This window comes from Neodiprion lecontei, chromosome 1 (assembly GCF_021901455.1).
Source record: "Neodiprion lecontei isolate iyNeoLeco1 chromosome 1, iyNeoLeco1.1, whole genome shotgun sequence".
NCBI classification, from domain to species: domain Eukaryota; kingdom Metazoa; phylum Arthropoda; class Insecta; order Hymenoptera; family Diprionidae; genus Neodiprion; species Neodiprion lecontei.
The window spans coordinates 30,061,070-30,087,074 of NC_060260.1; the positions used below are offsets into that span (position 1 = coordinate 30,061,070).

A 26,005-nucleotide genomic window follows, 5' to 3' on the forward strand; every position below is an offset into this window, starting at 1 on the left:
AAAGTATGAAGATTCGAGACGAAAGGGGCTGCTCAACTTTCGTCGTTTGTAAAAAATTCGCACGGTTCGATTTATTCAAAAGGTAATTTTGAAAGCTGAGCGGTGGGCCTGATAAAAGTTTTCTCGTTTCTAAATGGATAATGCGAAACTGTAAGGCTGCTAAAGCCAAGGTGATCGACAGTTTCGCTTCAACGCATTAGATTACTCGTCTATGATTTTATTTTACTCTTACGGTATTTCTCATGATGAAAACTGCAGCGTGTTTAACGTTATGAGTACGTCAAATGGTTGATAGCGTGAAAATGGCAGGAATTTTTATAGCTATTTGACAGATTTATTGCATTGTCAACCATCGCATGTTAAAAAATCGAATGCGCACGAGAAATGATAAATGGATGGAAGTAGCGACGCGACGTGCAAATCCAAGATTCTAAAAAACGAAACACGACTAAGGTATAAAAACCAATTCCAACATAGTCGCCTGGTACGATTCTCCACACCTTGTGTTAGACTATGAGGTGTATGAAAGAGCAAGAAACTAATAACACATCTTGTACGAGTTACGTAAGGCGCGCGACGTTTTTTACACAACTGCATAAACCTCGATCAATCCGTTGAACGAATTAGTTGAATGCAGCGATCAAAGTACCAATTATATTCCACCCAGACTAATGACTTAATCTAAGCGACTGGAATATATTCTGTCGTCATTATAACGTTTTTGCTGATAAGTCAGATTCGCGAATCAATGGAACTGAAACGAATTAAATATCCACGCGGAAACGACTTTTGAGTCTCTTCTACCTATTGCACGAAAAAAAAAAAATGTTGGAGCATTATTTTGCAGTCGTTCCTCGCACACAACCGGCATTGCTTTCGCATTATAATTCGAGCACGTAAAAAATGACTAGACCGGTTGTCCTTCGAGTTTGAAAGATTAATTACACTGATCCAAGTAATTATGGTAACTGAGTTTACTTCCCATTAACACCGCGAGAACAACACGCAGTGTGAGAAGATTTAGATATTTCGCCAGGCGCTTTTTTCGATACCATACATATATTCGTAGTGGGAAAATATCGACTATCCGATTTACCACAGCTGGGTCAGCAAAACCCCCCGGAGACGCGAAGTAAAAACAGTGGCCGAACACTACGCGCAGCAAAACAGATAACAGGGTATCGGATCTCTGGTTAGGATCACGCCGCACCGATCTCTCGGGAGATAATTCAGCGGCGCGTGAAGGCTGGTTAGCGTATCAATTATCGATGTGGAAGATGGCTTCCTGCAGTTTGCACACTCGACTTCCGCTCCCGCGACGCCACGTATACTCCCTAATCCATATAATATTGATCGAAGGGTGAAACGAACCAGGGATGAAATGGAATTGGAGTTGGACCGGTGGTATAACGCACTGGCAATAAGTTTCGTGCCGCAACAAGGGCAGCCTCTTGCACTCGAAGATAAGAGTACGAGACCATAACGAACCATCGCTCATCCATCATGGGCGACCTCGGCTGGGCAGCAATCAGAACGTCGATTTCCTCCGCGATCCCGGTAAGTTTCAGGACTTTGAAAAAGGAGCCGAGATCCGAGATTCAAGCACCGGGACCTTGGGCTGCGAGGCATGGCGACGGTCAGATTCGAAACCGGTAAATAACGAAGAGCGTTAAAACTAATCGCTCGCCGAATAAAGCCGGGGATTTTCTCCCTAAGCAGGCAATAGCCATGCTCTCGATGCCTCGATGTTTTTTCGGCGATACGTTAGGGCGAGATCTGCAGAGACAATTCTTCCTCTGGTTTGTATTCCGCGAGACCGAAGCGCGGCGGAGGAATTTTAAAGAAAGGGAGAACTGCTCGAACGCGGGATACAAATCAGAAGCGAAATAAACGGTACGAACCATTTGGCACCGTCGGGCTGAATCACCCACAGCCTGTCTTCCGAGACGTCCGGGCGAACCTTTTTCACCAGATCACGAAGCAGCGTTATCATCTCCGAGCTTTCGTCGCTCGGGAGAACGGACAGCACTCGGGAATTTTCGTTTGCAAGCCGTCCCAATCGCGCGAAATTTCGTAACTGAAATAGGCGGCTCTGAGTTGGTTCGGCACGGCCGAATTGACAATTCACCGCGGTGATTCCGTTACCTGAAGATTTTGAAGAAGATCGAAACTCTTCGAGACTCTGAGTCTGATTTCCGACGGATAACCCATGGACGGCAGTTGAATTACGACGTGTGACACATCGCCACCTACACTGAGAAAAATTTCATTTGTTATAGTAACTAGAAATATTCAGTAAAATATGTGTCGTTAAGAAAAACTTTTTGAATATTGTTGGAATTACGAAAAACAAGGTACACGTGACTATTTTGCGTTGTTGTCGATACTTTTTCTGGCAATTGCAACGCAAAATCAGTTCGTTCGGTTTACTGTACTTTTTTAGTCAAACAAGGCTTTAACGTCAACTTATTGTTGCACAACCATTAAATTTTCACAATAGTTACAAGAAAATATAGTATCAGTGATCGTGATGAGAAAGAATATTAACGGATACTAGACTTTCCGGTAACAGATAGAAAACTAATTTTCATTTCGTACCTAGAACTATATTTTTCGATTGTGGTAAAAAATGAAAATAGTTGAGGACTGAGCGGTAACCGGAACTAAAGATTTCTCTCAGTGTACTAGACAGCCGACTTGACCTACAAGTTTGGACAGAATTAATGCAGGCATCGGCGTTTCGTTGATACGAATTACCGTCCGAAAAACTGTCTGCAAATCCTAGCGAAACCCTTTCTATCTAATTGTGAAAACCTTTCGAGATCTTCATCTTTGTCATGACGCGGTCAGCGACGTCGAGCTTTCCCAGCTTGCTCAGCGCCTCGAATTTCCCGATATTACCGATCTTGAAATCGAACCTGAGGTCCTCCTCGCTTCTCGTACCGCAATACGACCGGCTTGCGAGAATCGCAGACACCTTGGTCCTGATAGGATTGGGGCGCAGGATTCTCATCGCAAACCGACGTCCCGGCTCTTTTCCGCAGAGACGCCTTTAGCTTCCGTTCAATGATCTTGACGAAGCGACTGATTTCCCGCTTGCTGTACCCTCTGCATTCGCCCTGTACCCCATTATCGCATTACATTCGCGAAGAGTTTTCACACGGCTGATGTTCCGAGCCGTGAACTTCCGCCGCTCTCCTGCGGGATGACAAGGACTCGATTTCTGGGAGAAAGGGACCTTTGTCCTTGAAATCAGGGACTTTCGGAGGACGGAAGGGCTCCGGCGAAGACGGCAACCCTCTACAGCAGGCGCAACGTCGACCTCGTGAAACGCAGGCGACCCCAGTCGCCATATGGGCTTGCAAGCTTCGTAGGGTGACTTTTTTCTAATCTTCCTTCTGCGTTTTATCGGTGGACTTTTAGGACTGACGGATTCTCGATCGAGCCTCATGTCGCGGGGGTTATATTATATGTTCGGCGGTTTTGGTGCTCCTTTCATTCGATTTTTCAATCAATTTTGCGTACCGAGAGGATTATATATCTTACTCCGATGGTTGGCCGCGATATTTACGTCAAGATAATTAATGCACATAACTGTCAATTAGCGCTGAGCTGCTTGGTCGGAAACAAGCAAACGTTACTGCGATCAGGTTCGAGAAGTATATGTAGGTATATGTACCTACGTCACGCAGATTTTATGCGCGGAATTCGATAGCAATAAACATTGCTATATTCAGTTTCGTCGTCAGTCGGACCTTTTGCGAAACAAACCACAAACAAGCAGCCACACTGTGGAGATACCGAGAACTGGGACTATCGAGATATCGAAAACAAATTTCAGTTGATACCTGCACCAACGACGAAGATACTGAGAAGAAATAATTTATGTTTCAGGAATAATTATTATAGTTAAAAAAAAATGACTGTCCACTTTTACGTAATGTGTGTTTCCAGTGGAAAGGTACGTCCCATCTGGAGTTACGTAACGGAGTAAGGCTGACCGGGGACTGGAGTGCGTGCATGTATGAAGTGGAGCAAGAGAGCGAAGTCAATAAGAGTAATGGTACTAAACTTCACTCGCCAACTCAATTACGCAATCCCCTGTGGAAATTTTGCATCGATAGACAAAGTCGACTAATGTCTGTCGGAAGATACGGCGAAAGAGGTGATGATCGATTTTCATACACTATGTGCTCTGTTGTAAGCCAGGCGCACGAATGACTGTCATCGCGGATTAATGAATCTGCAGTCCATTAAACATTAACCGACATCCGATGACGCGTGCATATTTTGTTGCACTGTCTCGCCATGCAGCCAAGCCTACCTGAACAGGTTTTTGTTTTCATACCAAGCGGGTTGAGGTCACGGCAACCTCAACCTCAACTGCATAGAAAGAAACGGAGGCAAGTCCTGCATAGTATAAATAGGGGAATAACGCAGAATTCAATCAGTTCGTGGTACAGCGTCGCTCAGTCAGCATCCTTACTCTTCTTGCTTGATCAATTTGGATCATTCTAACCACCCGGAGACGAAAACGAAATCAGCATGAAGTGTTACTGCCTCATGGTTTTGGCCTGTCTCGCCGCAGTGGCTGCAGCCGAAGAATATTACACTGACAAATGGAACAAAATGAACACGCACGGGGTCATTGATAACGATAGACTCTTCGAGAAGTACAAGAAATGCATACTGAATAAGGAGGAAACCGGATGCCCTCAGGACGCGTTGGAGCTAAGAAGTGAGTAACGATTCGCATAAGCACGATTTAGCTGATTTAGCACGATTTAACTGAGAAAGATCAGTAAGCTTTTCGTCTCACAATCAGCTCGGTATCGCGGAGTTAAATCCTTGGCTGATGCAGCCGGATTTATTATATTCGCGATTTCACGAGCGGCAGTTGCAAAATGAAGGTCGACAGAAAGCGAATTGCCGAATTAAAATATCAACACTCGATTCGCTCGGGAGCTTAGGCTGTCGGTGTTATTTAGGTATATCTGTATGCTCGTGAAACGCTTTTCGTGAAACCCGCGAAGACGTGGATAAGACGGATAAGGATAATTATATCCTGGAGTATGCGAGAACCAAGCGAATCTCGCAAGTGTGGCACAGTCTAGTCGCGAGACTTGAATGAACGCAAACTCTAGTCTTTGAAGCTGAGCTCAGCTGTCACTCAGAGGCGAATCAGCTTGACATGTTTTCCCATCACTTGACTCGAAGCGAAATTTTGAAGGACGATTGGTTAAAAGGTGTCAGTTCGATTCAAGGTTAATTTATGTGCAGCAAATTGTCGTGCCATTTAGAATGAGGTTTCTGTGCCAGTTTCGAGTTATCGAAAGTGAGAACAAAAATCAGTCCTACGGTCATAAATCATTTGACGTAATTAATATACCGAATGACAGTCAATACTGACTCAGAGACGGAGATCTAACATCGTTCTTTTCTTCGTTTGCAGAGGTTCTTCAGGAGGCGCTGGAAACAACGTGTGCCAAGTGCTCGCCAGAACAGGAAGTGAAAATCAAAGACACGCTCGCGTACTTGTGCAAGAAGAAGAGACGTGATTTCGACGAAATTCTCGCAAGGGTCGACCCGGACCAAAAATATCGTACTGCGTTCGAAGCGAAATTCGGGAAGCTTGAGGGATGCGCTTCAACATAGATTTCCGGAAAACTCGAGACTTAAAATGATATATTAATCGACGAGTCTCGCGCTAATCTTATCTTAGTTGTTTTGTTTTGTTTGATTTTGTTTTTCCTGAATTCGAGCGTACGATTAATTAGTAGTGTAATAAAACATTTTTGCTCTTATAATAATTTATATCATTACCTGTAATTTACCGAACCGCGGCGGAGTCTGAAGTGAATTACAAAGATGTTATTTAAAGCAATCACGATCTTAAGTGATTACTTCGGAACTTTCGATTTTATAATACCTGTTAACTTGTTCGTATCTCCGCTCAGATTGATTCCAATCTCCCAAGTAATTTGATTAACCATGGATAAACGACTTTATTGTTCGTTGTGAATAGGAATAAGGCAGACCTGTGTTTACACAGCTCATTGCACTTCGGCCGTCAAACCACTCTGTTTTAAGACTTAGTTTCTGTAAAATACGTCTAGAAACGTACAGCAAATACATCCAGGCTTACGCATATCATATAATATAGATTCAAAATAAATTCCACGAACCAAGATTCGCCGGCGCATCGCCCGATATCACTAATTCAGGATGATGAACAGGACAAAAGTCCAATGGTCCTTTGTGTTTTTCATCCGCCCGACGTGGTTCAAACCTATTGTCAAATTCCAGTTTTAATATACGGTGTTTGCATCGGTTTACTGGCTATTGATTCGTTGTTTCGATACGAGGCAGAAATACATGTATGTAGATAGACGTACTTTCATACTCGTATCACTTTGACAAAAACTGTTTAATAAAATTATTCGCGCACGGTTATCCAGGAACGGCTTCGCCGATTTCGTACACAAAGGGTGGCCTTTTTTATTTCACCAAGAATATTCCAAATTTAAAAAGTTTTTTAAAAAGAAATAAATGTTTTTATAGGTCTTTCAAATTTTCGTAATATGAGGTTGGCAGAATATGATCGAACGCATGATTCTCGTAAGTTTTTCCCCCTTATAATCGAAATCACGAAATAGCGCAAGCTCCTATCGTAAAATCGCACACCGAACATATTTTTCATAAAGCTTTCAGAGGCGCGGTCCGATTCGCAGCATTAACGCCGCCTCCGTTAATCCATGGAATTGTGGTGGAGAATACGACTCAATATTTGCTTGGCTGTAGACCGGCTTATCTGTTGTACGTCATTCATCGTGATTGAAAAAGAAATCAGCCGTTCGCTGACTAAATTTACTTGCTTAACATTTTAAATCCCGTTTAATCAAGTCTTGTATCTTTTGTTTCCACATAATAACAGACTGCATTATCTTTTCGTAAAGCCGACGGATGTGATTCACTCGAGAATTTTGATATCGCAGCTAATTAACATCGATTTATACATACGTATATCCGTTACGGAGCTGTCGTTCCGCCTGGGTTCAGGTGGTACCAAAGATATTGCCGGAGCATAATACGATACATCGCGGTGGAATATCGGCACGCTTGAATTTGCCAACATAGTGAAACGTATCGTTGCGAGGTAGAAACTATTGACGAGCGCTCGTCATTGAAACGATCTCGTGCAGAGTGAAAATGGGAAATAATCAATTAGGCAATTTAAATGACGCGAGTACGGAATTGAAAAGAGCACCGTGAAACAAAACGCCGAGCACCCAACTGTCAGCACTGCAAATTGCCCCTGAAGTAATAAACATATTTGTCTCAGAAATTGCGTACCAAAGGCATTGAAGAGACACGGTCGATGCCACCAACGTCTGTGCCATGCGCAAGGAATCCAACTGTACATCGGAAGCATTGAGATGACAATAATATGTTCTGATCCGGTCGCAGCTGTTCTCCGAGACGTAATTAGAACGTTAAATTAATGAAATTTCATTATCGAGAAAGCAGTGCAATGGAGGAAAGGAGAAACAGTCGGATGCATAAAGGCGAGTCAGCCTGAGCGACGTTTATTTATTTTTCGAAAAAGTCCATTCTATGCGACATTATTGTAGTATTCTAATACTCGTGCTTTTAATTCAATTACATACATGCACACTTATTGATGATGATTGCGCAAGTAACATCGAGAGGTAAAATAGAAGCAACATGTTTTCGTAATAGATAAGAATTGTTATCAGGAATAATGTTTTTATTACTTTCAAATAAACAAAATACGTTACAATATAAACTCAGCAGGATACCGACTATATCCAGTGCGAACTCTTTTCGAGCGCTGTACGATTTGGTTAGAATTTTTCATTCAGTGAGTGATATACGCAGAGGAGATAAAAATAATAATGGCAATTTCGTATAAATTTTTACTAACGATATCTATTGTTGCCAGCTCCATCGCACAAGGCCCTGTTATAGGTAAACTCGATGTTTCTAAAAAAGACTCACGTCTATCGATCCAAGTTTTTTCGAATTAATAGTAACATCCGCGTTTACATTGCTTCGCAATACCCACCCGCAATCAAAATCATGGACGGAATTAGATCGCGTCAAATTATGCAAACGACAAACGACAGAGAAGCCGGGATAAGCTCGAATGAATTAGAATGACGAGATGACGAGGGTCAATATTGAGCTGACGCAAGGGTGAAATTAATTTACAAGATTCAGAGGAGGCTGTCAACAATTACGTAAACTGAATTATAACACCCGATGGCGGAACTGTACAAGATTTTCCGGATATAACGCAACGCTCAAAGATTCAAAACGATTATTTCGCGCCGATGAAAAATAAACGTACAACGACAGTGTAGATATATTACGTAAGGTCTTGTGTGAAGGTGATAATTAATTAATTTATGATCACCCAGAAATACCGTCCCAGGTTACCATGGATAATCTCTACTGCTGGCTCTACGGAATGGGTGTGCAAAATTTAAACTCAACGGACTGCAACCGGACTTGCAAGGCAAACGGGACCAGCAGAGTCTGCGTTTACACATTCGTCCTCGAGCACTATCACGCCATGGGTTCGTAAGTATAGAAAGTCCGACAAGACAAAAAAAAAAAAAGATTGGCTAAAGAACTCGCAACGCCGGTAAGGAGCATTTCTGATTCACCTGCCACTCACTCCGGCTACGCCTCGGGGTTCGGCAATCACTTAGCGCATGCAGTTCGACCTTGATCAAGTGCAACCAATTAACCTGATGCACCGTTCGTTCCAGTGCTTGTGGAAACTGCTCTCGTGGCGTCCTGGAGGACTGCATGCACCCGCAGTGCATCACTGGAGACGGTACAGAGCGCGGTCTGATGTCTATCAACAGGATGGGAATCGGGCCAAGCATTCAGGTAACCGCAGCTGGTTTCGTAACCGGCGAATTATTGATCACATTACCGCGGAGCCTCTTCATGCCATTTTCCATCCGGCTGGCTCCAGGTTTGCCTCGGAGACCTCGTCGCCGTCAACGTCAAGAACCAAATGGGTGGCACGGAGTCGACCATCCATTGGCACGGCATACTCCAGGAGGGAACCCAGTGGATGGACGGAGTGCCGAAGATCACTCAGTGCGGCATACCGGAGAGCAGCAGCTTTCGATACGTTTTTTTTGTCAACGAGTCCGGGACCTACTTCTATCACAGTCACACAGGTGAGCTTTTCAACGTACAGAAACGTTCGAACCGCTTGCTTATTAACGCGGTGGTTTAACGAAGGTTTCCAGAAAACCAACGGACACAACGGAGCGCTGATAGTGAGGCGGCCGATCAGTGACGAACCGGCAAGGAAATTGTACTCCGAGGATAAATCCGGTCACGTGATGGTTTTGACGGACTACATGCACGAGTATGCCGAATTGTTCTTCCCCGGGCTTTTAACCAGAAATCCGGGAATAGCACCGGCCACCTTTTTGATCAACGGTCTCGGCCGATGGCGTGACGTAAGATATGATTTCTCGTGACAAGCGAGCTGCATGATCTGTCAGCATTTCACTGCAAAATAATTTTCACCGCTCTAGTGCACGAGCCTTGAGTGTTTTCCCCATTGAGATGAAATCCGACTTGTTGAATCGGGAGAGTTTTCCCCGCGTTAAATTTTAGCTCCTGTCATTGAAATTTCAGCCGGCAACGAATCGGACGACCCAGACACCCTTGGCTACTTTTCACGTCCAGGCCGGAATCTCTTACCGTATGAGGATCATCAACGCCGCCAGTATGATTTGCCCGATGCAATTGCAGATCGAAAATCACACCATGACCGTCATCGCTACCGACGGAAGTGACGTTCAACCTAAGACCGTCGACGCGTTGGTTTCCCAATCGGGTGAACGTTTCGACATCGTTCTCAACGCTAGTCAAACGTCCGGTGCTTACTGGATCTATGTCAGGGGACTGTTCGTCTGCAACGAGGTCGATCGCGTCGACCAGGTTGGTGGCACGCGATAGCTGTGATGTCGGTACCACTAGTTTTTGCGGCTGGTAACTTTTCGTTAACTTGATATTCGGCTTGAGATTCGGTCAGACCAAGCCGATGGTCGCTTGAACATCGGATCGTCAATATCGCGGCGAAAGGAAGCGTTGTGTCAAAGTCCAATATCAGAATTTGACGAGTTATCACCATTTGCTCGATGAATTTTCCCCAACGAATTTTGAGCGTACAATTACTCTGAAAAATAATCCACCAATCCAACGAAGTAAGGGGCTGTTCAAAAGACTAATTGAAAGGTGCCTTCCAGGTTGGGGTTTTGTCCTATGGTACCGCAGATAACGCGACGGGGATTTATCCTGAAACACCGGAGCCCACGCAGGATAATCCTCTTCCATTCGAAATTCGTCTTAATTACCCGAACGCGTCGTGCGAGGCGTCAACGACTGAAATTTGCGTGAGCGAGCTGGAGGGATACGAAGACTCGTCGCCGTCGGACATCCTCGGCGAAACGAACATCACACGGATGAACGTTACCTTTGGGTACTGGGAATGGACAGTGGAAACGCTGCACGGAACAATCAATCACCCAACAACGGAGTTCAACCCATTCCAACGTAGGTGCAGCCTAGTAAAAGAAGTTCTTAAATTTTTCTAATGCAAAGTCGATTTCAATCGTTGGACTAATCGTCCTTGCGAAATGTCACCCGCAGTGAGGCCTCCGGTGATATTGGAAACCGGAATAATGAACGGCATCTCGAACGAATTCCCCGACACTGTAATGATGCTGAACAGAAGCTCAAACGCGAGCTTTTGCAACGAGCAAAACAAACCCTCCAAGTGTGCAAATGGCAGTTTTTGCATCTGCACCCACGTCATAGAATTACCGTACAAGGCTAACGTGGAATTGGTCTTGTCGGATATCAATGCTCGTGAGTATTCCGACAATAGAAAGCGATGCTTCGTCGCCGAGAATAACGTTTTGCATCTGTATTTCCAGTTTCTTTTCCACCGCTGTCCCACCCTTTCCATTTACACGGCTACAAATTCTACGTTATGGAAATAGCGCGCAGCAACGAATCGCTGACGATGACGGGGTCGCAGAGTCCAAATAAAATTCCCCCGCTCAAGGACACGGTTCTTATACCCCAAAACGGTTCGACGAGGATTAGATTTTACACTGGAAATCCAGGCGACTGGCTTTTCCACTGTCACTTCGAGTGGCACATGTCAATTGGAATGTCGGTTGTCTTCAGAGTCCATGGTTCCGTTCCCCCACCACCTGAAAACTTCCCGAGATGCGAGAGCTTCGATCCAATTGCTCCATGTAATCGGAACTGCTCCTCCAACTAGGCAAGGTCTCCAACTTACCACCGCCTGGTTTATTACCTCTTGCACCTGAAACCTGCGAGGTTCTTGACGCCGGACCAATTTGTGATTGAAATACTCAAGGTAACTTGACTGGTGTAAAGGTCGCTGATATTAACACTTCCGTAATAAAGGGAGAAATCAGTTGCGTAGAAAATATTCATCAAGGAATCTTCACCGACCGATTCGTCAACTTGACATACGTCGACGATTCTGAGGATATTCTCACTTTAAATATAAAAGTATGAAAAAAAAACACAAATCATTTTTTCATGGGATTCAGGAGTTGGTGAAAAAACTGAGTAATAAAAAAATCAGGTTTGAGGAAAAGGTAGTATAAATATTCCATATATCTAGGTATAAAAATAAAAATGGAATGTACATGACAGATGTGAGAGAGACGCACAGAGGAAAGGGAAAGCGAATATTGAAAAAATGAAGGAACCATCTGTAGAATGAGGCAACAACTTTCAAGCCGTGTTGTTATCCGGAGATGGTTCGATGTATTTTTGACGATACTTTCCGTCCGGATCATACTTTCCACAAAGCTGATCCCACTCGTCCTGCCGGTTTTCTCTGAAATTCAAATAAACAGCATTAATCGAGAATTTTCTCCCTCCTCCCTCCCTCACACACACATACAAATGCTGTTTTCTTCACGCACATCTTGACATCCACCTCTGACTTGTAAATCTGTCATTAATTTCTGCAGTTCATGTATTAGTTGGTAAAACTTGTTATTGCATTAAAAATCAAGCTACTGGAGTGGAAAGATTGTTGCTCGATTGTCGTGACATGGCTTCAAGGTGAACCCACTGAACTCTGAACGCATTCTCGACTTTTCGGTTTTGCGTAGCACTACCTAACTGATTATTCCTGAGACCGGCGCTGGAGCGATGACACGTTAATCGGCACGATTCAAAAAATAAAACAAATGAAGATAAAGTGGTTTACGCGTTTCAAGTTTTTCAAAATAATCCGACCTAAAATGAAAAGCCTCGAAGCCTCATATAAATCGTTTTATGATGCAAATGTACGAATTTGGATCCGGAAAAGTAATCAAAAAACCTGTTTCGTGAGAAAGTGCGCTATCGCGGACGTGTATATTGCTATCATCACCTCAACGATATATAATGCATGCTTACTCACGATGAAAAATACGTTAGAAAACAAACCTATAAAATAATCGTAATACTATATTTCAAGCGTTTGATAAGAACCCGTTCTACGCATCTATTTAATAGCAAATCATAACGATAACGCTAATAGGAAATACGGAGCAGTCGTCCTTGATTTAAGAATAAGGAAATCGCGTCGAAAAATATAAGCCTTGGAACAGAGCAAAAAAAAGTTGTTTCTTTGTGGTAAAAAGATATTTCCTGGTTGGCTGGATCGGCAAAATTTAGTGGAATCATTCGGATTTGAGAATATGTGCTATATACATATACAGCATGGCATGGGAAATCCTAGTTGGTATCGAATCGGAAGGCCGATATCTTAAGTCCGATAAGCTGGTGTGACGTCTATGATTCCGCAGAATTTCCGTCTGTGTTTGCTGTCCAGCGTTTATAGCCCGCGGCGAGGTGAAAGACTAAACACATTTGCCAAATTGCTAAAGGTATTGCAGATCGTCATTTAAAACTGTGAAAATTTAATGCCTGGTCGGATCGGAATGATCGTCACCAGCGGCATGAACGTACGTGCCGTGCGACTCGTAAATACGCTACTATCTTGCATAACGCCGGAAATGATTTTTTGCAGATTCCTATCACGCACATCTCGAGATCCAATCTCAGACAATGTAATCCGCGTGCAATCCCAGGAATCCTTCCACTCATACAGCATAACAAATCAGGCTTTTCGAATACGTGGGCGCCTGGAGAGTGACGCAACGCTGAATTAATTATGACCAATTACACGCGAATCATCGTTCTCGCTCTGTAAACAAAACTACTCATCATTCTCGCCTTGCCATTATTTTTCACTGTTTTTTCATTTTTTTTTTCTTTGGTCTTATATCGTTAATATTGTTGTTAAATGGAAAAATTATGACATGTTTCTGTGAACGATGTTAAAGAGCAGATTTATTTTTTCACGAGGTGGGGGAGCAGACTCACCTCAGAAATCGTATGACCTTGGCCGCTCCTTCCATTTGACTCTTGGTGCATTTCGCGCAGGCGGTTTCCAACGCTTCCGGCAGCACCCCTGAAAGCAAGAAAATTTAAAAGATGACCACCAGTTTTGCAGGGAAAGAAAGGAATCGTGCAGATACACGGGATGCGCCAACGCCCGGAAATTAACGGTCTACATTTGTAGCAACGTCAAACAGAGCGATAGTTCGTGCCTCTGAGACAAGGCGCGGTTCGCTACTGAGAAATGACAAAACGCTCCTGGAATATGAAGCGAGGTTTAGCGATTACGTATAGAGCTGATCGCCTCCTTGCGTGCAGAAAATAACGATTCTCTGGTAGGTATAAGCGACGAGCATCGGGTAATCATATCCCCTTGAGTATCGCCCGGACTTTGCTGAAACTCCTCTGTCGTCGGCTTGGTTCATAGACTGAAACCTTGAATGCCGCGCGTTTGGTTCTACCTGCAGTATCTGATTTAAAATTCATCCCGCAAACGATGCATTGCGATGATAACTTTGGTAGGTGTAAAAAAAAAATTTGCAATCAAGCTTGTCCTGACGGGATAAAACGAAGGAGCTGCAGAGGTACGAGTCGAATTTGGATATCATTTATTCTTTACTGTCTGACGGTTGAAAATGCATGAGAAAAAGCTGTCGCAGGAAGAAATGTAGAACGTGTAGAAATTACAAAGTAGAAGTCTGTCAGACTCGGAGAAACTAGCTACAGAGAACGGGTTCGAGGTTCGTTGATCTTGCGATTTCATCAGAAGTCCCATCACCTTGACGAAGGTCAGGCTGGAAGTCCAAATTCAGAGACGCTCGTAGGAAACGTTTCCTTTCTTTTTAAGATCACAAGTCTTGCGCGTATAATGTGAGTGAATAATCAGTTCTGGCATTATTACATTTTGCGCATTCCGAACGTTCACCTTTATTGCGATGCGTGAAGAAAATCAATGGTACGTGCAACGTTTCAATTTTTACGCATAAAAAAGCTCTGTGTGTGTATTAAATTTTTTCACAGGACGTAATATTCGTTGAAGGGTTAACGAGAGGAAATTTAGGAACGAATCTGGAATTGCGATGTCGATTAATTCGATTTTGATAATGGATGAGCGGATTATTAATGTTTTCTGCTCACTCTCTCTCTCTCTCGCTTGTAAAGCTGTGTATTACTCAAGTAATAGATGCGAGTACTTGATTAATGACCGCCACACACACTTAACACAGTTCATTGAGGCATTGAGTAAGCGACCTAAATTATCATCCCCGGCACTACCTACACTGGGAATAATTCGGTTACATCGAATGACATATATTGCAGGTGTTGTGACAGGGTGATTGGCACCGAATTCAAAAGTGAATGCATCAATTACGTCCCCAGGCAGAAAATCCATCACAGTGAACCACAGTCGGATGCCTCCAAGGTCGAGAAGTGAAAATAATTCTAGCAAAACTGGCACAGTAGAATGATTCCGCTTGGCTAATGAGGTTTGATTTTTTAACTGTGTCTAATGTGGTGCGTCTGAATTTCTTAAATTTACTTACGGAATGATCAATGACTCGTCTCACTTGCGAGTCGGGAATGCCGAAGAGTTTATCTCCGTTGCCGTGTTTGATAAGAACAATAATTTGAGTGCCGCACTCTGATTTCTGAGCAATCTTATTGTTAAGCCGGGTATTTTACTCAAGAAATCTCCTTTCTCTCCAAGAAAGAAGAGCCAACCTTTATAACAAGATAGTATTCCATGATTTCTTTGGTCACTGATTACGAATCTGATATCGCATTTCAAAAATTCAAGATGGTGGATCCTATATGATGGACGATAATTTCAAATTTGATGGAAAAAGGTCAAGAAACTCTGTGCAGGGGTTTTCGAGGCTGCTGATTGGATTCGCCGTAATGAATTTTCAAAATCTGATTTCCGATTCATAATCACTGACCCCAAAAACTTATAATTTATGTAAAACATGTACATGTGTGAGGGAGTAAATTTTTCGGCAATGAATCATTCCTTTTCAGAATGTTTTCAGAATTTTTTCGGTCAATTTGTTCTTAACAATAACAATATACATCATATTGCAATAATTACTCTCGAGTATTGAAAACCTATTAGTATGCTATCAGAAGTAGCAAAAAACGGGTAAGAAATATGTTGAAAATTTATCTACATATCAAAGAAATGCATATAAAGTCGGTGGTAAGAATACTTACCACCATGACTCAAAGGTCGATAAATCCTTGTCTTTAGTGGAAACAAGTACAAGAAAGATGAATATCGAGTATCTTGTTCAAGAATGGGAGCGGTAAATCATTCTCACCCCATCAGCGCGCACTCGAACACGTCAAACGTACGTTGTACTTTGGTAATAAGCACGAGCCGTAAACCGCAAAACCGCAAAACGAGCAGGACGGAAATTGAGACGCGTCCGCGGAATGGAAATTATATGACGAGGAAACTCACTCTTAAGCTCTTGGCCGTCAGGAGGGCACGGACCAGTTCCCATCAAGCACTTGAAATAGTATTGCAGGAGTCGCGTGCTGTCCAGGATGTCGTCGATGTTGACCTTGTCCCATCGGGTCGAATAGGTGTTCTGCTTCGGCCAAATGTAACCCCGAACTTGAGTCGAGGCGACGATCACCAGGAAGCACACCACTGTCAGGGCAAGCACTCTAGAGGCCATGTCAAACCGAAGTAAGCGAAACGGAACTTTCAACCTTGGTTTTATAGGTGGCTCTCACCCGATCCAACGCAGTAGCTTGCATCGAAGTTGGCCCCCTTCAGGCAAGCCTTTATTCTGACCAGATTTTATGCCGTGCCCGTTTATATATATATATATAACCGAACCGCGGTGTGGGTAAGAGGGACGCTTTTTTCGCCAGAAGGCGGGCACCGCTCGTTCGGCCGATAAACATGCATATATACGTGAGTACATCGCAGCGAATTTGATCGGTAATGATCGTTCATTTGTATATAAAAAGCCAGGAGCGATCAGCCGTAGCGTCCTGGACGTATCGTGCTTTAAGATTGTACGGATGAACTTAGTTAATTTATTGCTCGATACCCGTCCCTTTCGACCTTACAGCGACCAGTATTTGTATTTTCAGCCTGCACCTGATCAAGGTAAGAGCAACTGTTTATACAGATCCTCGAAATATTTTTCCCGTCGACTCTTCTAAAATGGAACCGACCGTCTTTCTTCACGTCTTGTTCCAAATACGAGTTCAGCCTTTTTTCATAAGTTTCTTACACATTGGATCACTAATATTATCAGACGTACTTATACGTAGTTATAAGCCTAGTATAATTGATTTCCTGTCGATAAATATCAATCGACTATATCATCGTCGTGTAGCGATCTCACAGCGACTGTAAGAGACAACGGGCCAACGTAAAAAACAAGTATTAATGTTTTAATAACATGGCAACCAGCGTTGGGATTCGTTCTGGAACATTCTTGCTCGTATTTCTTGAACCATCGGTTCTGAACGTTTTTCGAATTACACGTATCATAGAAGACACCGCGAATGGTAATAAATACGATAGTCGGATTGTTGAGTAATTCTTTTTACTTTGCTTATTGCAGAAATTTATGCGAGGCCACAAAACCGTTGCACAAAATTCGCTGACTTCTACCTCTTACTCCGATTGCCGTATAGCTTATATTCATACCGCGCTACATTATATCTCGTGAAACTTTTTACCGTCATTTAATACGAAAGATACGTTACGCTGTCTGTTCGTCGCTCGAAGTGTTTCAATAGAGATAAGAGCAGCTCAAAGTTTTCATGTTTCTGAAATAATAAAACTCTATTGCGGTCAGTGTTTGAAGAGCGTAAACTCAACGCTGATAGAAGCGTGGACCTTAAAATGTTGTTCGACATTTTTGAATAGAACGCATATTTTTTAGGTGAATCCGGTTTCTCGACAGTCTTATCACTTATCATTCTCTATCGAAGCGATGTTACCTGAAAAAACTGGTTTTGAAAATTTCTAATTTTGTCAGTTACCTCTGCATGTAGCTGCGTGCTTAATATATTTTTAATTTATTCCCTGGACAACCGGCAACTCTAACGTGATTTGACGAATATCAGCTAGTAGCAGATTATCGACAGCCCGGTTGCTCATCGGAGTAAAAATCAATACCTTTTTTATATCGATTGCCCGAAGACACGACCCATCGATACATCGCAGTAAGAATGCTTGAATCCTAACTCCGATGTTCGAATCGATAATTGGCGATCAAAAATTATTCAAACTATCGCGCACTTACTCACTCTATGAAACCGCAAATCGGCGTTCGGAATCTACCATATAAGTCGGATTGACGTACGTAGGTATATAAATCGGTGAGAAATGCCTCCGTGATTGAAACGAAACCATCGATGGCGCCGGTATGCAGATACGGTATTGTTTATATGGTTCGCAAAGTCCCGTTACGATGCGCAGGTATTCAACATGCCAAATCTAGTCGTAAACCATGCTAAAAAGTCAACGTCTCGATCATTACACGTACCACGTGTCGTTAGCACGCATTGCAGTGATCACGTATTTCATGTCAATATCGAATAATGCTTACGCCCAAGGCTCGTTATGTATGGGAATTCGAAGCGGGCGAACAGTTTGGAAAAAGAATTTTTTCAGGACTTCGAAAGATCCAAAAAATAGAATGTGTCAATTAGAATTGCCGAAAATTCTACTTCAACATTTAGCGATGCTGACACGTACGTATTCTTGGAAGACACTTTGGCGTTTCGCTGGTGAATTCATAATGCTAAATTTCCAAGCTTAAGTCACTGGAACTGAGTGACGATTTTAGCATTTAAAACACGCCGCGCATAATTGTGATGTGTGTTTACACACGTTCAACTCGGAAGAATACGAATGCTTCGAATCAAAAATTCATTTTATTACAAAAATCCGATAAAAATACAGTAATAAATGTCGAAAAATCGTTGATACGTAATCAGGGTGATTTCGCAAACTCGAATTACGGGTGATTATAACAGCAGTTCCTGGTTACATTTACTGCATCCGAAACGTCACTGAGCACTCATTAAAACCTGGCCTCAAACACTAGGAGAGATTAACATTTCGTAAAATTTCGACGAAACAAACGTATAACTGCGCATGTTTTTCAATCTACAATAAACTGAAACTAAATTTCGAATCTTATTATTCTCACATGTTGATTTATCGGAGCTGTCAAAAAATCTTACATGCTTCACATAAATTATACACGCGAATTGGTTGTTGATGCTTGAGAATGGAAGTGAAAGAAAAACGAAGGTTGAAATGATGTTTCTTGGTTAAAATCTGCAATCTCTAATTCTAAATGAATTAGCTTTATTTTCCAAAGACAATAATAACACCATAGGAAGAGTGGAAACGCGATCTAGGTTAACGATTGCGAAAGCGTACCGGAATTTGTACAGTAAAACGGTAACGATATTTTATCTAGCCACGGTTTATATACGTATATCACGTACGCATATATATACATATATTTATCCCGACTCGCGGGATTTGTTGACATATGAGTAAACGAAATGGTATTTCACATTGCAGGAAAGGGGTGGAATTGTATGTTTGCATATCTGCAGTGCCGTAACACCTCCGACAGCCGCCAAACAGCGTTGATCTCTTTTCTATTGAATGACCCTGATGATGATAGGTTTATATCCCGAGGAAGATCTACGCCTCACAGACTGGCTATGGATAACTATAACCGGTCGAACCTCGGACCAAGACGACTAGTCATGATATTTGCATTTCTGGTTCCTTTTCGAGTGAAATAACCGATTCGTACAACTTTCGCGTGACCTGCATTTTTCCCGAGTGTATACGGTGCGTGTGCGTGTAATGACAAGGCCGGTCGTTGCCACGATAGTCGATAATTGATCTTTTCTTTTAAATACCGCTGTAATCAGCTCAGCGGATGGTGCAAAAAGGGAGGGTGGTAGGTATCCCGTTGACAGTGGTGAAAAATGTACTCTTTAGCGGCCTTAAAAATCAGGAAAGAGAACAAAGACTCGGAGTCAAATAATCCGCAATATATACAGTTCGTCTCGATCTTTTTTTTTTTTTGTTTTTTTTCTATAAAAACGATGTAAACGCAAAAACGAGAAAAGTTTCATACGCATGCATTATAGGTACATCTTATACACCTAAGCTGGAGCCGAATATTCAAAATTACAAAAAGCACGGTGACTGAGACGTTAAACTTTGACAGCATTTAAATTAATCTCATTATCAGTTCTGCTTATTCGTACAATTTCTTACACCAAAATAATCCGGGCTTAGGCTATATATATATATATATATATTGTGTTGTGCGATTTTCGAACGGTCCGTCATTTTTTTGCCATATCCGTATATATATATATACGATATATTCCGATCGATGGAAGTCCGACAAGTTGAACCACTGATCGATCGACCGAAGCTTGAGAAGTAGGTACCGGCCAATGATCGTTGTCTCGCGTTTTACTAGCAGAGGGTAATGATACCTGCAGGTGATCGCGAGGTGTGCAAAAATCATTTTAGCACAGTCTTCATACCGCGAAGCCTTGCTACCTACGAACGACTAAATAGGAGTTGGCTAGATAATTGCTGTTCTTTGCTCTGACGCGGGTAACGGCAGATTTCTAATCTAAAGCGTACAGCAGTATGTAAATTAGACAGGTCAGAGTAAATTCAAGTTTGGGTTACCAATTTTTTTAGCCAAATGCATATAATTATATCATTTTGTCGTATTTCGCAGTGGATTTCAATAAAAAAATGTTCTGCTGATTAGAAAGCATTATACAATTGTAATTTTCCAACCGGATCACACATAAAACCGTATACTGATTTTATTTATTCAGCATTAGCAATTCTACAACTCGACGATGTGAGAGTTGTTGAATTATATTGTTCAATAAACGTAACTTCGTTTTTTTTATCGACTACGGAGTTATCTCCCATGTGGAAGAAAAAATGTTTTATCGTTATGCAAACCAATTCGAAGCCTGCGTATTTAAATAAGTAATTCTCATCGCCCATACTGCGGATTTGGTTGGTTAAAAAAAAATGTTTATAGTGAGTTAGGTTCGATATTCTACTGAATATATTGAAACGCTTGAAGCGAGTTATGCATATACGGATATTGCCTGTTCGTTGGGTTGGTTGTGGTCGTGACAGCATCTTATTGTATTTGTACATATACGCTAAATCAGAGGCACGCAGTTGTTGCATTACTTTCAGAATTGCTTGAACGATCGATACCTTAACCAAGCCCGTAAGCCTTTGCCGATTAAAAATACTCATGATCTAATCAGTATATCTACCAACTCAAAGACCGAGCATTTTCGGCTAGTAAAAAATTGACGATTGCAATTAGTCTCAAAGTCCAATGCGGGACAGTTGAGACGCTTTAAAGCCTGCCAATAATTTAAATGGTATAAACAAAAAATTGCCGGTCACAAAAATAGCAGAAATCAGAAATACGATCGCAGAGTTGTAGTAAAGGATATATTTGACGCTTTCGAGAAAACAATATTGATCCTGTACTTAAGTTTACATTCGATTTTAGAAATCCACTGTTCTCTTCAATAGGAAAACAGTAAACACATATAGGAAGGAAAAGAAAAGGATATCCAAATTTCATGATTACGATAACTATTTTAATGGCAAGCCACTGCGATTATTCAATTGCCACTCCGCATTTAATATTAGAGTTTAGCACTGGATGAAAATAGTTATCTTAACTATAAAACACGGATGTCCTCTCGGGCAACTGCATTTTCCTGTGGATATAAAATGGGAAAAAAATCGTGACCGTTACTTTCAGCACTATTCTACGTCTGAAAGTGCTGTAAAATGTCACTGGAGCAGAATAAAATAACGGAAATTAATATGCATGTAATTAAATCGTGGAATCAAGGTAACTCTACTCGCCCAGCCATAATATTTGACCCCGGTAGAATTTGGTTGATTGCGTCGACTGCGACAGTTTCTATCAGTCATTTCAATCAATAAATCTATTCTAGGTGACTCGGCGAGTTTTATCAAATTCATAGGTTCTTCCACTAGACGTGAAAGATTTATTTTTGTATCCAAAGAAATTTCCGTACGTTTGCGGCTGGACGGATCTAAGCGGTAGAATTGTTAAACGCTATCCGCTCTACGCGTTACGAAGCATCGTGCAAATGACGAGTCCCCACTAAACATGCAATGTGCTTTGAAATAATTTCCCCTGTAATTCACTATGATCGGCATTAATTGACGGTGGTCGGTGGCCATTCTCAAACCTCGTCATTATCTGAAATATCTGTAATGACTTGCGACATGATACAACAATATAATGCAATTTTTTATAATCGCCGGTTTAGTCATGTGCAAACATGAAATTTGCAATGCGAGTGGTCAACTATTCGCAACAGTTTCTGCGTTTCATCGGCGCACGGCATGAGCTGACCGCAAAGCTTTTCGCGAATGATAAAATGCGGCGAGCACCGCAGGAATGATCACAGCCCAACGCGCACACCTACGGCCATTACCGGGCTGTAATTTATAATTCCATGCCGTACCTCCCCTGGGTGACAAGGGTTGGCAAGGAGGTGGATGTTGATTGCACGTCTATTAACTCGGCGAAGCACTTCCCGCACGTTGAATAACCGTATAAATATCGGTGGTTACCGTGCATTCGGAGTTAGTCTAATGCAAAACGTTATCTCGACATCTTCCGTCAACGATGTTTCGAATCACCTTTGCCGCCTGTTTCGCTATCGTCGCTCTGGCGATAGTCTCGGCCGAGGAACTCTACTCCGACATACACGACGACATTGACGTGATGGGAATTCTCCAAAACCCCGCGGTCCGCAAAACTTACTACGACTGCTTCATGGATTTGGGACCATGCGTTACCGAGGACGCGAAATTCTTCAAAGGAACGTATATGTCGTTTACTTTAAATCGAGTTACCGAGGAGGTTGAGATATAGAAAAGCCTTGATGGTTCATCATTTCGATGAAGACGCGATATTCGAATCAAAATTTCACACCTTAAGTCGCTGCGAGTGAATGCTCAAATTTAAATCTTACTCAAAAATTTACGCAACTGTAATTATACAAATTTTGTTAAACGATGTACACGAAGCTTTCCTTCCGAATACATGACGAAACTATTTTTAACCAAATTTCACCTAATATTTTACACCGTCACGGATGATAAATTATAACAGGTTTCGATGGTTATGTGTAAACAGTAATACGTATGATAAATATATTTTCTGCCTGGATAACAAATTGCCAAGATATTGGTTTGAGGAAAGAAAAAAAAAAGAAGTTCGTAACGTTTCTTACAAAAACGCATTCTCTCGTTATGGATTTGACCGAAATTTCCGCAACGAGAAACTTGAACCTTCTGCCAAACGTCACTAATTCGGCGTACAGAGTTTCGCGTCTAACCGCTGATTTGTGTTTATGAAAACAGCACATTTTCCGGATGCAGTAGCCAGCCACTGCCGTAGATGCACGGTAAAGCAGAGGGAGCATTTCGACACCGTGGCTGTATGGTACACCGAAAACGAGCCGGAAGAGTGGAAAACTCTGATCGCCAAAGGCATCGCGGACGCTCACGGCGGGAAATAAGGGAGATGCTGAAGAAACATCGATCCTAGATCGCCGATCTCTGCGTGAAACCTTCTGGATCCCAATATTAATTAATACCTCTTGATATTTCAATTATACATGCTTGTAATATCAAAATTCTGTATGCATATTTCGTTGTCGTCGTTGAAATTCTTGTGAAAGCAGCTCTTTGTTTCAACGTGCAATCGTAGATGTTCAATAAAATATTGCTTGTTCAAAGTTTTGCTCAAGAGTATTTCAACAAAAAATTTTATCCGCGCGTCAGGCCAGCATGTGAAAAAACGCTTCGTTATGCAAAAAAAAAAAAAAACTATTCAAAACGAAGAAAAATTCCCAAACAGCAATATCAATTCCGCTTTTGAAATATCTTGTTGACAGACTGTATGTATAGCGAGTTTGATTTAATACCGATGTAAAATACAGTGAGAAATCAATAACGAAGATTTAATTGCGTTTAACTAGTGCAGTTCTAGCTGATATACTAATTATCTGGTAGATAATTATTATGGTTTCGTAACAGCGTCCAATTGAAGTCCACAATAACATTACAGTCATGCAATTATCGCGTTATTCTTCGAACGCAACGGCTGACCATTTAATATCTTTAAAACACGGCAAACTTTTGCTGTAGAAAGAAGTTGATCATTCAACCAGAATATTTCTCACTTGCAGAAAGGTCAATAAATTCACGCCAATGATATCGGGAAGAAAGTCTCAATCATAAGCTGTGTCAAGGTCTACACGTAGTATTCATTCATTGCCAAAGCCTTCCAGAGCCGGCTGGGTGAATAAATTGTATGAGAAGGAAAAAGAAAAACCGTGGCAACGGGACTATAAAAGGTCAAAAATATTGTGGAGTCGTCGTATTTTTTCTAGTTTTTGGATAAGGTTTTTACTGCATATATAGTAAAAGAAAAGTTGTGTATCCTACGTGTAGGTATATCCTTATAATTACAGACAAAACATCTTTTTTTGAATCTCGTCATATTTACTTTTACCGTATCTGAACTTGAGATTGTAACCACGGTTGTAACTCTCGGTATTGTAGCGTTTGCGTTTTATTGGCAAGGTACGAAAAAAAATATGAAAAAAAAAGAAATATATGCAAATGATAAAATGAACGAGATAAGTAGAAACAATCACAACCTAAGCTGCACAATAGCAATTAAACATCACCAGGCCGCAGTTTGTAATGGCATATTTATCCCCATCGAGTGACATGGCGGTCGAGGAGGGGATGATGATTGCGTATAAGTTGGCTCGCCGAAGGACTTCCCACACGTGTTAAATAACCGTATAAATATCGGGGTTTAACCGGTAATCAGTGCCAGTTTGATGTGAAAGATTATCTCGACACTATCAACAATGCTCCGTATCACGTTTCTTGTCGGTTTTGCCGTCGCCGTTTTGGGAATGATCGCAGCCGAGGAACTTTACCCCGATAAGTACGACGACGTTAATGCGACAGAAATTCTTCAAAACGATCGCCTCCGTAATCAGTACTACAAGTGCTTCATAGGCTCGGGACCCTGCATTACCGCCGATGCTGTATTCTTCAAAGGAACGTATTTGTCTGAATTTTAATTTTTTCCCTCCGTATTTCAACTGTAAGAGAAAATATTCATACTATAGTTCACACCTCGAATTTATGAAAAATCTGTAGAAACCGGATGATGTTGCAATCGAGAATCCGGTTCGGAAGTCTTATCGAAATATATAAATCTCATACTGTAAGCCGCATATAGAATCGATATTTCAAGTTTTGAATCGAATTAATCTGAAATTTTTCCATCCTTAGTGAAGAGTGTTGAGCGTAGTGAATATATTATCAGTGGAAATTTCGTTGAAAAACGTAATGTTAGGATTATTGCAATAATACGCGTCAAATATCCTGCAAAAGCTCACTTTCTCAGACGGAAGTTGATAATTTCAAGCTTTCCGCCTAACGCATTTTTTTTCGTGTAGATATTTCTGCCTGACCCATGACTTTATGTTTATTAAACAGGATTCTTTCCGGAAGCAGTATTAACGAAGTGCCGTAAATGTACGGAAAAACAAAAAAAGACTTTGGATATTTTGGTGGATTGGTACGCCAAAAATCAGCCGGAACAGTGGAACGCCCTTGTCGCCAAATTTCTTGAAGATGTCCAGAAGAATAAAAATTGAAAAAGCATATTTACTCAATGAGGGAAATAAACGCGGATGCTGAAAAAATATGAAGTGAAAACTTTGTATTTCCGTCGCAAATGTCTTCGGTCGTTTTCAAAACATGCATGTACAATTTGTTATTACTGTTAAATTATTTGTTATTATGGTTTTGTTAAAACGTACGATATTATAAATATGATAAATAAAATATTTACCCACGGAGAGTTTCGGTGGAATTAATCCAAGACGAACCGTATCGCGTCAAATAAACTTGAAAAAGTAAGCATGTAAAAACCTAACCGATCTTAGCTTAAACGCGCTTCGCTTCTTTGCGTAAGGTGCGATCGCACAGCGCTGATTTTCCTGATATTCGAATTTGAGTATCCCGAAAGATGGCGCAATCGGCAACTGCTATTTCGAAACCGAAAATGTGACGGGGCGTGAATCCTCATTTCGGCACATCTTCTCGATACGAGCAGTACTCCGTGGAAATTTCGTCCAAATCGATTCAGTGGTTCGACTGGAATCCTAACCGCATTAAATCCGTGATCACGTATACGCAGTTTAGAAAATTACCGCAGTCTTTTTTGAATGAAAAACTTGTTTCACCCGTAACTTTAAGAATCTTTGTTTTTTTGCAATGGCAAATGTACGAGGTACTCCGTTCTATACTAACGATCGTTTACAACGAGCTACAACTTATTCGAAACGTTGTATTCGTCGGACGAAACTATAC

General features: G+C 41.7%; 4 protein-coding genes across 8 annotated transcripts; 3 read left to right on the plus strand and 1 right to left on the minus strand.

The window, feature by feature from the left end:
- The first annotated feature begins 1,488 nt into the window (after positions 1–1,488).
- Positions 1,489–5,804, plus strand: LOC107221749 (ejaculatory bulb-specific protein 3). Of its 2 annotated transcripts, XM_046738281.1 has the most exons (3): positions 1,489–1,557; positions 3,955–4,016; positions 5,415–5,804. In XM_046738281.1, exons 1-3 carry the CDS (start codon positions 1,504–1,506, stop codon positions 5,653–5,655), a joined length of 357 nt encoding a protein of 118 aa, XP_046594237.1. In that variant the 5' UTR covers positions 1,489–1,503; the 3' UTR covers positions 5,656–5,804. The 2 variants fall into 2 exon arrangements, with proteins under 2 accessions (XP_046594237.1, XP_015516351.1); XM_015660865.2 differs by lacking the exons at positions 1,489–1,557; positions 3,955–4,016 and adding an exon at positions 4,437–4,738 and having other exon boundaries at positions 5,453–5,804.
- A 498-nt stretch (positions 5,805–6,302) lies between these two features.
- Positions 6,303–23,564, plus strand: LOC107221746 (laccase-2). 4 transcript variants are annotated; one of them, XR_006903778.1, is made up of 13 exons: positions 6,303–7,565; positions 7,816–7,882; positions 7,964–7,989; positions 8,442–8,604; positions 8,796–8,919; positions 9,008–9,218; positions 9,283–9,506; positions 9,688–9,993; positions 10,302–10,608; positions 10,705–10,923; positions 10,992–11,443; positions 19,058–20,390; positions 23,447–23,564. XR_006903778.1 is itself a non-coding variant. In XM_046736740.1 (11 exons), exons 1-11 carry the CDS (start codon positions 7,502–7,504, stop codon positions 11,342–11,344), a joined length of 2,064 nt encoding a protein of 687 aa, XP_046592696.1. In that variant the 5' UTR covers positions 6,303–7,501; the 3' UTR covers positions 11,345–12,304. The 4 variants fall into 4 exon arrangements, 2 of the variants coding, with proteins under 2 accessions (XP_046592696.1, XP_046592798.1); XR_006903775.1 differs by lacking the exons at positions 19,058–20,390; positions 23,447–23,564 and adding an exon at positions 11,749–12,414; XM_046736740.1 differs by lacking the exons at positions 19,058–20,390; positions 23,447–23,564 and having other exon boundaries at positions 10,992–12,304.
- Positions 11,638–16,289, minus strand: LOC107221748 (ejaculatory bulb-specific protein 3). Its single transcript, XM_015660864.2, has 3 exons — positions 15,953–16,289; positions 13,477–13,564; positions 11,638–11,935 (listed from the first exon to the last, which is right to left on the minus strand). The coding sequence occupies exons 1-3, from the start codon at positions 16,170–16,172 to the stop codon at positions 11,830–11,832; spliced, it is 414 nt and encodes a 137-aa protein (XP_015516350.1). The 5' UTR covers positions 16,173–16,289; the 3' UTR covers positions 11,638–11,829.
- LOC107221751 lies at positions 22,168–25,514 on the plus strand. Its single transcript, XM_015660869.2, has 4 exons — positions 22,168–22,419; positions 22,964–23,118; positions 24,466–24,682; positions 25,127–25,514. Exons 1-4 carry the CDS (start codon positions 22,224–22,226, stop codon positions 25,285–25,287), a joined length of 729 nt encoding a protein of 242 aa, XP_015516355.2. The 5' UTR covers positions 22,168–22,223; the 3' UTR covers positions 25,288–25,514.
- Positions 25,515–26,005: the final 491 nt, after the last annotated feature.

Bases quoted from the DNA above. Each gene is read 5' to 3' on its own strand.
- LOC107221749 (XM_015660865.2), top strand. From the start codon at position 4,546: ATGAAGTGTTACTGCCTCATGGTTTTGGCCTGTCTCGCCGCAGTGGCT. The intron at 4,739-5,452 runs GTGAGTAACGAT...CTTCGTTTGCAG, and splicing joins GGACGCGTTGGAGCTAAGAA to AGGTTCTTCAGGAGGCGCTG.
- LOC107221746 (XM_046736740.1), top strand. From the start codon at position 7,502: ATGAAATTTCATTATCGAGAAAGCAGTGCAATGGAGGAAAGGAGAAAC. The intron at 7,883-7,963 runs GTGAGTGATATA...TATTGTTGCCAG, and splicing joins TGGTTAGAATTTTTCATTCA to CTCCATCGCACAAGGCCCTG. The intron at 8,605-8,795 runs GTAAGTATAGAA...CGTTCGTTCCAG, and splicing joins CACTATCACGCCATGGGTTC to TGCTTGTGGAAACTGCTCTC.
- LOC107221748 (XM_015660864.2), bottom strand. From the start codon at position 16,172: ATGGCCTCTAGAGTGCTTGCCCTGACAGTGGTGTGCTTCCTGGTGATC. The intron at 13,565-15,952 runs GTGAGTTTCCTC...TCTTGCTTTCAG, and splicing joins TGACGGCCAAGAGCTTAAGA to GGGTGCTGCCGGAAGCGTTG. The intron at 11,936-13,476 runs GTGAGTCTGCTC...TTTGAATTTCAG, and splicing joins AAGGTCATACGATTTCTGAG to AGAAAACCGGCAGGACGAGT.
- LOC107221751 (XM_015660869.2), top strand. From the start codon at position 22,224: ATGTTTCGAATCACCTTTGCCGCCTGTTTCGCTATCGTCGCTCTGGCG. The intron at 23,119-24,465 runs TAAGGGAGATGC...TTGATGTGAAAG, and splicing joins CGGACGCTCACGGCGGGAAA to ATTATCTCGACACTATCAAC. The intron at 24,683-25,126 runs GAACGTATTTGT...TTTATTAAACAG, and splicing joins CGATGCTGTATTCTTCAAAG to GATTCTTTCCGGAAGCAGTA.